Raw genomic sequence first — 13,782 nt, 5'->3', positions numbered from 1 at the left:
GAAGCCCACGCACCACAACGAAGAGTAGCCCCAGCTCGCTGCAACTAGAGAAAGCCCGTGCACAGCAAAGAAGACCCAACACAGCCAAAAATAAAAAAACAGGGCTTCCCTGGTGGCGCAGTGGTTGAGAGTCCACCTGCCGATGCAGGGGACATGGGTTCATGCCCCGGTCCGGGAAGATCCCACATGCCGTGGAACGGCTGGGCCCGTGAGCCATGGCCACTGAGCCTGTGCGTCCGGAGCCTGTGCTCTGCAACGGGAGAGGCCACAACAGTGAGAGGCCCACGTACCACAAAAAAAAATAAATAAATAAAAATTAAAAAAATAAAAAAATAAATTTATGAAAAAAAGAAAGAATCATAGGTTCATAGAAACAAAGTTTAAACTCTGTTAAGAAATATGTAAATAAGCTTAGAAGATGATTTCATTGGTTCTTTAAGGTGAGGTCCTGAGGAAATTGTTCATCTATGAAGCTTTGAGAAAGTTGTAACAGTAATATAAAATGTATAACTGAATAGATTCTATGAAAATTAGTATTATTTTGTTTAATAAATATTTATTGGGTATCTGCTATGTCCTAGGTACTGTTTACGTCCTGGGAATGCTTCAGTGGGATTTACAGACAAAAATCTGTTCTCATAGAGGTCACATCCTAGCACTTAGACAAGGAATATATTGCCCTTAAAAACATAAGTAGGGCTTCCCTGGTGGCGCAGTGGTTGAGAATCCGCCTGCCAATGCAGGGGACGCGGGTTCAATCCCTGGTCCAGGAAGATCTCACATGCTGCGGAGCAGCTAAGCCCGTGTGCCACAACTAGTGAGCCTGCATGCTGCAACTACTGAAGCCCGCATTCCTAGAGCCCGTGCTCCGCAACAAGAGAAGCCACTGCAGTGGGAAGCCTGTGCACCACAACAAAGAGTAGCCCCCACTCACCGCAACTAGAGAAAGCCCGCGCACAGCAATGAAGACCCAACTCAGCCAAAAATCAATAAGTAAAATAAATAAATTTAATTTTTTAAAAAATATAAGCAAGTAGGTAGATGAAAATGGCATTTAAGGCTGTAAAGTTAAATGGTTAAAATGGTAAAAGCAGGACCATATGGCTTATTTGACTTCAATCAAAGGAGTCTTGGTCACCTAGGGAAGGAAGTACTAAAGCCTGGAAATAAATGCCTTCTCTGTACTCCAGACAGAGCCATTGTGTACAGCTGGTATTCTCTTCTGGTTTTCTGCAGTGTGGTAGCCCTGACCGTGGTGACTAGTAGTTGAAAAATTGGATAGGTCAACGTTTGGTAGCTCATATGATATGGCTGTAACCTAAATACCTCTGGGAAACATTTGCTTATATAGTATAATGCACAAAGTTATTTCTATATATTTTTAAATAAAATTACTTTGAATTCTAAAAGCCTTATTCTAATTCTTTATTAAGGTATTTTATATGATTATAGATAAATTTTATATAAGTATTTCTCAACATTGAACATTTAGTCATTATAAGTATACACTATCATAACATTATTCTTATGATGTTTCTTTACTGATCATTTCAGATTTTTGATCACCGTGCTGAAGGAGCTATAGATAAAAATGCTAACAGTGTGTTGATAAAAAGCCTGAGCAGGACCCCATCTAGTTGCAGCAGTTCTCTGGATTCAGTCAAGGCTGATGGGACCTCTCTGGACTTCAGCAGTAAGACCTTCATGAAGGCTAAATAATAGAAGTCATCTGCTTACTTGACTAATAATAAATGTATTTCAGTTCAGGAGATATTTGAAAGTTGTATAAGCTTTTTGGTAGTTGATAAGTAAAGTCATACTTAGTTTATTTTTAATTGTTAGTTATTTTAATAAATTGAGAAGTGTATATTATGAAAGTGATTTTCTTAAGAGGCTTATAATTAGTAGAGAAACATATATGGAGCCTTAAAACTGTAATACACTTTGCCTTACAAATGACTGTCTTCCCAGAAAAATCCTAGCGGATAGCTTCAAGAGCTTGAACCACACATAAACCTGAACAATAACTAAAATTAAGTTTACAATTTAATTTTGACTTATTCATCACTTGAATTTGCTTTACTTGTAGCACACCCCAGTAGTCAAATAGAATCACAGTTCCTCAGAGATACCGTTTGTGAAGAGAGCTTGAAGGAGGTATGTTAAAGTAGTTCTCATTTCTAATGCAACTAATTTCCTTATTTTGTTTTCTCTTGTTTAATTTTTTTTAATTATGAAATGTTTCAAATATACAGGAGACTAGTTTTCTTTTTTTTCTTTTTTTTTGTTAAGGATCCAACATGGCAATTAATTATGTGGAGTAGAATCACAATTGGAAGACCTACGTTTTGTTGGGTTTTTTCCCAATTTTACTGTTACTGAATAAACTTAAGAAATAATATTAGATAAAATCTGCTTATGTATAGCTTACAAATATCTGGATAGTGTTTCCACAAATATATGCAAAGCACTTTAAGCCATTTAGAAACAAAGGTGGTAGTTATAGCCAAAATGACTCACCTTGAATGGTCATGCAAACTTTTTTTTTTTCCTCAGAAACTCAAAGATGGGAGAATAACAATAAAGGAGTTCTTTATACTTCTTCAGGTCCACATTCTGATACAGAAACCTCGACAGAGCAATCTCCCAACCAAAGTAAGTTCAGTTTCTTGGTAAAATAGTTATCTCAGTTAAAATATATTGTACTTGTTTACTAAACCGCATCAAAGCAAGCATTTATTAAAAAACAAAAAAATCTAAGGAAGCAAATTTTCCTATAGAAGGTTTTCCTGTAGAAGGTACATTTGGGGTTAGCATAAAAATTGATTTTTTAAAAAATAATTTTGAAAATGTGAAAAATTTTTTTTCATTTCTTGCCATCTATTTTGTTTTTTATACTTTTTCCTGAACATACGGTTTTTAAAAAACCAAAGTACAGCAGAAGTTTGTTTTTTCAGGTTTTTTTTTGTTTGTTTGTTTTGTTTTTTTGTCTGCATTGGGTCGTCACTGCTACGCACAGGCCTTTTCTAGTTGCGGCAAGTGGGGGTTACTCTTCTTTGCAGTGTGCGGGCTTCTCATTGTGGTGGCTTCTCTTGTTGCAGAGCACAGGCTCCAGGTGCACAGGCTTCAGTAGTTGTGGCACACAGGCTTAGTTGCTCTCTGGTATGTGGGATCTTCCCAGACCAGGGATCGAACCCGTGTGCCCTGCATTGGCAGGCGGATTCTTAACCACTGCACCACCGGGGAAGTCCCCAGCAGAAGTTTTTTTGTTTGTTTGTTTGTTTTGCGGTACGCAGGCCTCTCATAGAATACTTAAATAATACAGTCAACAAACTGAGTTTAAAAGATTAATAGACAAACATATCACTTACATACAAAATTACATAATATTTTTTTCACTTAAGTCTGTCGAACATTTACAAAAGTTAATTATGCCCTTGGCCACAAAGAAAATGGAAAAAAAAATGGAGATTTCGTGGACATCATCTGATCTTAATCCAGTAAAATTAGAACTAATAAAAGGACAAATAGCTTCTTGGAAATTAAGAAACACATTTCTAATTAACTCATATCAAAGAAGAAATCAAAACTATTTAGAAAGCAAAGTAAGGAGAACATTTAATGCCAAATATACGTGATATACAGCAGAAATTATACTTACCAGGGAATTAAAAGCCTGAGATATCATTGTTATAGAAAAGACTCTAAAAATAAAGGATTTTTTAACACTCACTTTAAGAAATTGGAAAATGAACAATAAAATAACATCCATAAAAAGGCAGGAAGACAGATTTAATGCAGGTAAATAGTAAAGTTATTGAAATAGAAAAAAAATAAGTAGAAAATGTAACAGATCTAAAAACTGGTACTTTGAAAAGACAATAAAATAAGAAAACTCTTAAAGAGCCTAATTAAGAAAAAGGAGAAAGCTAAAATATATATGGTTGAGAAAGAAGACATGTCTACAGATTAAAGGAGAGATTAAAAGAATTTTTTTTTAATCCACCAACTGTGATGACAAATTTTAAGACCTAGATGGTTTTTCAGAAAAACATAAATTACCAAAATTAATCCAGGAACTGGAAAACTCTAATTAACTACCATTGAAATTTTTTTTTAACAATTTACCATTAAAATTGTCACTAGTACCAGATGAGTTCTAACTTTTAAAGAATAGATCCACACATACATGAATATTTGGTTTATGACAAAGATGCCCCTGCAGAACAGTGGCCTTTTCTATAAATGGTGTTGCATCAGTTGGATATCCATAGGAAAAAAATGAACCTTGATTCAAACTTCACCCTATACATAAAAATCAGGTGTATACAACACCAAAAGTACAAGTGACAAAATTAAAATTTGGAGCTCATCAAAATTTAAAACTTGTGTGCTACAAATAATACCATCAAGAAAGAGAGGGCTTTAAAAAAAAAAAAAAAAAAAAAAACAAAGGGAAAAGACAACCCACAGAATGGGAGAAAACATTTGCAAATCATACATCTCATAAGAGACTTGTGTCCAGAGTATATAAAGAACTCTTGAAACTCAAAAAGACAACCAAATTAAAAAATCGTCTGGGACTTCCCTGGCAGTCCAGTGGTCAGGACTTCGCACTTCCAATGCAGGGGCGTATCCGATCCCTGGCTGGGGAACTAAGATCCCACATGCCCCGTGGTGGTGTGGCCAAAAAAAAAAAAAAGCCAAGAAGCTATGCAAATGGTCAATAAACAAAATTGTGATTAAAGAAATACAAATTAAAATGAGTTACTACTTCACACCCACTAGGTTGGCTGTAGTCAAAAAGACAAAATAATAAGTATTGGCAAGGATGTGGAGAAATTGGAATTTTCTTACATTGCTGATAGGCGTGTAAAATGATGTAGCCACTTTGGAAAACAGTTGGGTATTTCCTCAAAAAGTTAAACATAGAACTATTATATGATCCAGTAATTCCACTTCTAGGTATTTACCTAGGAGAATTGAATACATACATCTAAACAAAAACTTGTACATGAGCATTATTCATAATAGCCAAAAAGTGAACTGATTATGAGTTACTTGAAGCTGGGATGGGGTGGAGGAGAATGGGGAATGACAGCTAATGGGTACAGGGTTTCTTTTAGGGGAATGAAAATGCTGTAAAATTAGCTGGGGCTTGATGTTGTACAACCCTGTGAATATATTTTTAAAATAATTGTATACTTAAGTGGGTGAATTATATGGTGTGCAAATTAAATCTCAATAAAGTTGTTTAGAAAGAAATCAATTATAGGAGGATTGTATATCTAACATGAAAAGTAAATCAAAGATGGAAACTGGGAAGATACTCATGCATCTTTTGGGTTGCCAACCTCATTATTCTTATCACCATAGTGCCCCTTCCTAGTAGAATCTCCTTGCCTCAGCTGAAGATGGGGAGTAGAAAGGTGCCTAGGTATGCAGCCAGAGTCTTAGGAAAAGCAGAAAGAGTACCAGGGGACCAGAGAAAGCAGAGGGGAAGGGTAGGAACAGAGAGGATGCTGGCAGGGTGGAAGAGGGAGAGGATATGTAGGAAGCTAATCTTTGAGGGTATGAATGCTCCCCTTTCCTCTCAGGCCTTACAGAGGTCAGGAGGGGCAGTGTTAGGGAAATAAATCTGGGAACAAACCCATCAAGATAGTAAGAGAAATCAACTATACTTCAATAAAATAAATTTTTTAAAAAAGATGGTAAGAGAGTTCAAGCTGTATCAGGAAAGAAATTTAAAAATCCCAAAGTAGAGGAAGGCCAAAGAAATGGAGTATGTATGGGCTGTGGAAAATGAGGTTCACAGCTATGGGCATCTGTTCCAGGACTTAGATGACTATGAGTCTCCTTTAGGGTAGAACTGGGGAGAACATTTTTGAGGCAGGTGGGGAGATGTGTGGCAGCCCTCATAGACAGGTGTACAGCATCCATATGTGTGTGTGCAGTTGTAGGAGCTCAGCCGGCAGCACCAGCAAAAGGTACTATGTAGAAATATCAAATCACTATATTGTGTAACAAGAACTAATAACAGTGTTGTAGGTCAGTTTTATTTCAAAAACAAACAAACTTATTAAAAATGAGATCAAATTTGTGTTTACTAGAGGCAGGCAGTGAGAGGTGGGGAAATAGGATCAAGGCAGCCAAAAGGTACAAACGTCCAATTATAAGATAAATAAGTGCTAGGGATGTAAGGTACAGCATGATAAATATAATTAACACTGCTGTATGTTATCTATGAAAGTTGTTAGAGCAAATCCTGTGTTCTCATCACAAGGAAAAATTTTTTCTATTTCTTTAATTTTGTATCTGTATGAGACGATGGATATTTTTGTTTGTTTTTTTGAGATGATGGATGTTTATTAAACTTGTGATAATCATTTCATGATATATGTAAGTCAGATCATTAGCTGTAAAGCTTAAACTTATTCAGTGCTATATGTCAATTATATCTCAATAAAACTGAAAGAAAAAAAAAAGGTGCAATGGTAGTGCCCCAAGACCTCCTGCATGCCCAAGGAGTGGCTCAGGCCACTTCTGGCCGCCTGGCCGGCCGGGCCGGCGGGGAGCACCCACTCCGGCGCCCGCCGTGGTGGGAGGGGCCTGAGGAGTTGGGGCCTGCCGCGGGGCCCGGCGGGGGCGGAGCCGGCGGCCACCGCCGCGGGCGAGTAAAGGAGAAGGCGGAGCGGGAGGCAAAAACACTATAACTTACACCCTTTCAGTGCGGTTGAGGAACTACTGCAAGTACCCCTGCCAGGCCTGAAATACCCAAGAGCTGATTGTGCATAAATTGGGCACTTAATCAAAATAAGTCAAGTGAGGAGGGTGACCTGTGCATATAGTCCTGGACTCAACGTACAGCAAATTACCCATGTATTGCATACAGCATGGACAGTTGCATCCAGTATGTACCCATAGTGCCTGAGCCTAATATCCATTGGCACTTGGCATTCCTGGTGAATCTCTGAGAATGTGGTCCCATGTTTCACTTTGTGGTTATGAAGCTTCAAGAGGAAACCTACTCTTTTTTAAAAAAAAACTTTACTATTATAGGAATTTTCAAACATATACAAAAATAGATAATAGTTTAATGAACTCCCCATGTATCCATCACCAAACTTCAAAAATTATCAACTCTTTATTCTCTACATTTTCCTACCTCCCCACCCCTGTTATTTTCAAGCAAATCCCAGGCATCATCAATTTATCTGTATTTCAGTATGTATCCCTAAAAAGATGGGAACTCTTATTTTTAAAATATCCAAATACCATAATCATATCTTAAAATTATTAAGTCAGTATTTATATTTCCCTGATTGTCTGCATTATTTTCCAGTTTGTTAAGTTGTAACCCAGGTGAGGTCCAAACATTATAAACACTTGATATCTCTCTCTCAATTATCTTTTAAAGTATAAGGTCCCCTTCCATAACCCTCCCTTCCCCCCGCTTCTCTTTCTCTCTCTTCCTCTCTCCCCTAACCCCCTCTTTTTATGAGGAAGCCAGATTTTTCCATACTCTGCTAAGTATGGATTTTGTCCATTGTGTATACCCAAACTTTCATTTTAACGTATTCCTCTGTCCTTTGTATTTTCTGTAAATTGGCAGAGGCCTTTTCAGATGAAGGTTTTTTTTTTCAAGTTTACTTTATAATTGTACTTTCATCAGGAGATAGTATCTGGTGATGATGTGATGATCAACCATTATTTAATGATCAACCATTATTACTAGATTATCTAGATCTAGTAACTCATTAGGAGTTTGTAAAGTAGTGATATCCTAATTTTCTTCTTTTTTTTCATTTATTGTCTAAATACTTCTATAAAAAGAAATATTCCTTTATCAAGTATTTGGCTCCTATATGAAAGGCAGTCAGCCATTTTCCCAAGGAGGCCTGATTTCTTTGAGAAGAAGTATAGAGCTTTGATTTTTCTTTATAAATTTAGCCTTAAAAATATTTTTTAAGAAAGAGAGTCAACATCAGTTATAATTGCTTTTAGCACATTTTTACACTTTCTGAGCATATCTGTTAGAAAGCTTGTTACAGATAGAGAAATGAGATTAAAATCTCATTCGTTATTTCCTTTTAATTTGTCAACTGAAAGGGGAGAATGAGAGGAAACTAACATTTGTTAGATTACTTCAGCAGGCCCTGAGCTTTGGTACCTTTTTTTTTTTAAATATTTATTTATTTTTAGTTTTGGATGTGTTGGGTCTTCGTTGCTGCATGCGGGCTTTCTCTAGTTGTGGCAAGCAGGGGCTACTCTTCGTTGCGGTGCGCGGGCTTCTCATTGCAGTGGCTTGTTGCGGAGCACGGGCTCTAGGCGCACAGGCTTCAGTAGTTGTGGCATGTGAGCTCTCGGTAGTTGTGGCTCGAGGGCTCTAGAGCACAGGCACAGTAGTTGTGGCACATGGGCTTAGTTGCTCCATGGCATGTGGGATCTTCCCGGACCAGGGCTCGAACCCACGTCCCCTGCATTGGAAGGTGGATTCTTAACCACTGGACCACCAGGGAAGTCCCGCTTTGGTACCTTTTTAAAAGACTTTTACTTTAATCTTAAGAGGTTGGTCAATATTGTCAATATTGTGCCCATTTTATAGGTGAGGAAACCAAAGCTTAGAGTGGTAAAATGACTTATTCCGTGCCACACTGCCTATAAATAATGTACAGTTGTGGCGTTTTGTTTGGTTTGGTTTTTAAATGTAATGAGCCAACTTGGTTTTTCCAATACTGCATTAAGGACATCAGAAAGTCATTGGATTAGAGCTGTAAGATGTTTAAAAAATGTCCAAAAGACACTTAAGACATTTTAAAAATAACTAAATTTTTACTGCTTTATTTTATGTATATCAGAAAAGTTTGAGTTCAACCTGGGATACAAGTAAGGAACAGGGTTAGAGAATAAAAATAGAAAAGCATGATCTTGGAAACTGGCATCTTCTTTCTTTCTTTTAAGGGAGAAGTTTTTGGTAAGTTTGAATTTTCAGGTATTGATAGTTTTTAAAACAATGCATAGCCATTTTCCTTTCTCCTCAATTTTATTGAGGTATAGTTGACAAATAATGCATAGTATTTTCAAATCACTTTCAATCCTATGAGTGGAACATCCACAGTTCCTCTAAACATCTGTGAGAAATTGACTTTGAGATTAGAGACTTTATTTCAGATTCCAAGTAGTAGCTTACTAGGTATATGAATTTAACAGAGTTTTCAAATTTTTCTTTGTAGAACTTTTTAAAATAGGCACTCTGAGACTTGAAACCGTTCTTGAACATGGTTTGGTTCTCAAAATACCAGTTTTGAGGGACTGATTTTTTTTTTTTCCAGTTTACTATAAACACATCACCTACTCCAGAAGACCTGATGTTAAGTCAATATGTTTACCGACCCAAGATACAGATTTATAAAGAAGATTGTGAAGCTCTTCGCCAGAAGATTGAAGAGTATGAAAGTTTTCATTTTTTTGTGTGTTTTGTTGGATGGGTAAATAATCTGTGTGGCAAGGTTTTGATTAGAATAACACCGGCATAGGAAAAGTTGATAGCATTAATTGGCAGTGTGATATAGTATATGGGAAAGAGTTTCAGCTTTGTAGTCAGACAGATGGAAGTTCAATCCTGGCTACAACAGTAGCTGTGTAACCTTAGGTAAGTCATTTAACCTTCATTTCCACATCCATCAATTGAGGATAATAATACCTACTTAGTAGGTAGAAATGAGCAGTAGAAATAGTGTATATAGAAAGGTTGCGTGCCATTCTTAGCAAAGAGTAGGTCCTTAATAAGCAATCATTATTAGATTATGATATCATAAATTGCAAAAGAACATCTTTAAAAGAAGATAATACCCTTTAGAGATTTATATATAGTGCCTAAAATCAAGATTGACTTTAGGTTTATAATTCTATCACATTTGCCCTTGATTTGCATTTATAAAAGAACAAGGTTTTACTCAGACTATTGTCAGTGGTTTGGTATAAGTAGATGCTGCAGACTAATTTACAAATTAGGTATATCTAGATTTTCGCAGGTAAATCAAGACTTGCGACTCAAGACAATGTTTATATCATACTTATCTAGAACTGTCAAACTAAATTTGAACCAATCTAACAAATAGAAAAGAAATGAAATAATCTTTTAAGAATCGTGTAGTTTTAAAACTTTTGGTGGTGAGCACACTGTAGTGTACATAGATGTCAAAATATAATTTACACATAAAATTTATATAATGTTATAAACCAGTTACCTCAATAAATAAAAATAATTAAAGGGAATTATGTAGTTTTAAAACTAGAAGTTTAAGATGCTGTTAAATTATAGTACTGCAGATTTGCCTGATTTCTGGCTTGTTCATTCAAGAAATATGTATCGAGCACCTACTATGTGCCAGGCACTGTACTAAGTCCTGGGGTTCATCACTGAACAAGACAAGTTTCTTAACTTAATGTTGTTTAAAAGAGTTGGGTGTCTCAGGATTTGTCTGAGAATGTTTTGTTTTGAATGAAATAGGTAGATCTTGTATACAATGAAAAGTCTGTTTAGATGTGCTCTACTGTTTGATTTTGCACCTATGTGCCTGTATATATTATCTTCTAATTCTGATAAAAATGTATTTCTTCTACTTATTAACAAGGAACTAATATATAACTTTGCTACTTTTATTAATGGTATTCTATAAAGGTGAGATAAGACCAAAGTGAATTGGAAACCTTTACTTAAAATAATAGCTACGGGGCTTCCCTGGTGTCGCAGTGGTTAAGAATCTGCCTGCCAATGCAAAGGACATGGGTTCGAGCCCAGGCCCGGGAAGATCCCACATGCCGCGGAGCAACTAAGCCTGTGCGGCACAACTGTGGAAGCCCACGTGCCACAACTACTGAAGCCTGTGCGCCTAGAGCCCGTGCTCTGCAACAAGAGAAGCCATGACAATAAGAAGCCTGCGCACCGCAATGAAGAGTAGCCCCCGCTCACCACAACTAGAGAAAGCCCGCGCACAGCAACGAAGACCCAACACAGCCAAAAATAAATAAATAAATAAATTTATTACAAAAAAAAAATAATAGCTACAACTTCACAACAATAATGCATTCACAAGCTTAAGGATTCTCTATAAGCGATGTATTTTCATTTTGGAACAAGTTGATGCATTGAGATGAGAATTCTATTTATTTGGGAGGGAAGTTTTTTTGAATCATAACATTCTTGAACTGTTCTCCAAGTGTTGAAATAATCAGGCTGGCCGCTGTTCCTGAGTGAATTCCCCTCTTTATGTAGAAAAGAACTAGGAAAAATTAAGTATGCCTGTAGATCTGAGCTGATTCATTCTAGCTGACTTCTGAACTCCGTGCTAATTAACTTTTCTATATTTTAGATTAAAGCTTTCTGCACTGAACCAAGATAAACTGTTCACTGATGTAAATAGGAACCTATGGGAAATAGTGAGACACTACTCTGATGAGGAGGTACTTTTTTCTCATTTTCTGAATGGGAATCAGTATAGACATTTTGAAAAATGTTTATTGTGAAATTAGTAACTGTTACTTGATAATTAGTGATGAGTTCTTTAAAATGTACTTCTCAGATATAATATGTAAACAAGATTTTATTACACATGAATGATTATTAATATATAATCTTTTCAAACCTTAAGTGATCAATTTAATATATGAAATATATTTGAAATTTATTGAGTTCCCTCCTTGTTTGCTTTTCACTTAGATTAAGATTAGGGGAAGAGATTTACTTTAATTGATTAAATAATAAGCAACTCATTTTATATTTGCCCTAATTAAAGAATTTTATTAACTAAGAGCCAGTCATTTTCTAATTTGTAATATGAGTGAATTAAAAGTAGGAATCAAAATTGAAATCTTTGGACTTAAACTATTAAATGGTATTAAATCTGCAAATGAGAAGCCTTAGGAATCAGAGTCTAGGATGGGCAAAGCTTAGCAGGTACCAGCTGAACCAGCCTTCGCAGACCATTTGCCTTCTCTTACTCATTTGTTTGAGTGCAGTGTAATCTTTGACTTTCCCTTACAGCTGAAGGCCTTTGGAATTTACCTGAACAAAATAAAATCGCGTTTTACCAAGATGACTAAAGTCTTCACTCACCAAGGAAAAGTGTCCCTGTACAGCAAGCTGGTACAGTCGGCTCAGGTAATTTGAGACAGTTAAGAGCTTAGAAAAATCTATTAAAATTACTTTATAGTTGGGGCTTCCCTGATGGCGCAGTGGTTGAGAGTCCGCCTGCCGATGCAGGGGATGCGGGTTCGTGCCCCGGTCCGGGAAGATCCCACATGCCGCGGAGCAGCTGGGCCCGTGAGCCATGGCCGCTGAGCCTGCGCGTCCGGAGCCTGTGCTCCGCAACAGGAGAGGCCACAACAGTGAGAGGCCCGCGTACCGCAAAAAAAAAAAAAAAAAAAATTACTTTATAGTGGTTATGGAATATGAAGCATGTTCCTTAGGAGACATGTGAATGAGAACTGGGCAAAAACTTAAAATTGTTCGTAAGAGGTGGGGTTCAATTTATTGAAAGTAGTAAATCCTGGCATCTTGAGTAATTCTAGAATATATTTACTAATATGTGCCTATGTGTCATCTCAAATTTGTTATTCATTATACATACTGAAATAAAACAATACAGGATTCTGATCTTCCATTGCTAAGGACTGTGCTGTAGTATGATCTTCCTCATAGTCCATACTCAGCTGTGTTTGTGTGTGCATGTGTTTAAAGTAGCATTTCCCAAAATGATCATCCTTTAAGAAAGGTCTTGCATAAAAAAACTTTCCATTGAAAATGTCTGGGAAATGTTACATGCAGTGTCCCCGTTTTGGAGAAGTATAATAACTAGCATATTAAAGTCTAAGGTCAGAAATATACATATATATATATATTTTTTAGTCTAAAAAGAAAGAAGTGCTATAATTCTATTTGACCAGTGTTTCCCAAATTTATTTGACCATAGAACATTTTTCATGAACTCTTTTTAAGTAATATATATTAACATCTTATATTACATGGAAATGCTAAAATAAAGTACAAAATATGAACTTATATTAATCTGTTATGTATGCTTTAAAAAATTCTTTTAAGACCAGACTTGAAGTTTTGATCTTTGTTTTAAGATTTGCCTGTTCATGAATTAGACACAGCAGTTTGAACCACTTATAATGTTATAATGTTTTGTTTGGAGTTTTAACTTGACGGTCTATGATATTGTGTGTTTAGAACGAGAGGGAGAAGCTTCAGAAAAGGATAGATGAGATGGACAACATACTTCAGAAGATTGATAACTGTCTCACTGAGGTGGAAATAGGTAAAGTATCTTGAATACTTTTCCAAAAGAAAATTTAATTGTATCTAAATGCTTCCCTACAGTACACATTGCTGGTAGCACTATGCTGAAGGCTTGTATTAGCAGCTTGAGCCATTAAATTAGAGCAAATTAAAGCTCCTTTACTGTCATTCATAATGCAATCAACAAGAAATGCCCAAGATAATAAGTCTCTTTGGGAAGCTCTTCATAACCTAGACCGTGATATTGTGTTGTTGTTGTTGTTTTAATAAATGAACTTACCTCTGTTTGAAAATTATCTGTCCTTTCAGTTGGATCTCTCATGATCCCGACTTGTTAGTATTATCTTGAAACTACTTTCTCGAAGATCACAAAATTTCCCATCATCATCAAATTTGGTAGCTCTCAGTCCTTAGCCATCTAGATGTCTTTCATCATTTGACACTGCTGATTATTCTTTTCTTCCTGAAACTTTCTT

The 13,782-nt window shown here is 36.3% G+C and overlaps 1 protein-coding gene across 1 annotated transcript in view; it reads left to right on the top strand.

The window, feature by feature from the left end:
• The window catches only part of KNL1 (kinetochore scaffold 1), a 59,967-nt gene that overhangs the window by 35,116 nt on the left and 11,069 nt on the right, over window positions 1–13,782 (top strand). The window contains 7 exon segments of the mRNA XM_024732601.1: window positions 1,555–1,693; window positions 2,090–2,157; window positions 2,557–2,655; window positions 9,333–9,448; window positions 11,376–11,466; window positions 12,047–12,163; window positions 13,238–13,325. Coding sequence (XP_024588369.1) covers window positions 1,555–1,693; window positions 2,090–2,157; window positions 2,557–2,655; window positions 9,333–9,448; window positions 11,376–11,466; window positions 12,047–12,163; window positions 13,238–13,325 — 718 coding nt within the window.

This window comes from Neophocaena asiaeorientalis, unplaced genomic scaffold (genome assembly GCF_003031525.2).
Source record: "Neophocaena asiaeorientalis asiaeorientalis breed wild unplaced genomic scaffold, Neophocaena_asiaeorientalis_V1.1 scaffold119, whole genome shotgun sequence".
In the NCBI taxonomy this organism is placed as follows: domain Eukaryota; kingdom Metazoa; phylum Chordata; class Mammalia; order Artiodactyla; family Phocoenidae; genus Neophocaena; species Neophocaena asiaeorientalis.
The sequence above is the reverse complement of the archived record's forward strand: the minus strand, read 5'-3'. Positions and strand labels throughout refer to the sequence as shown.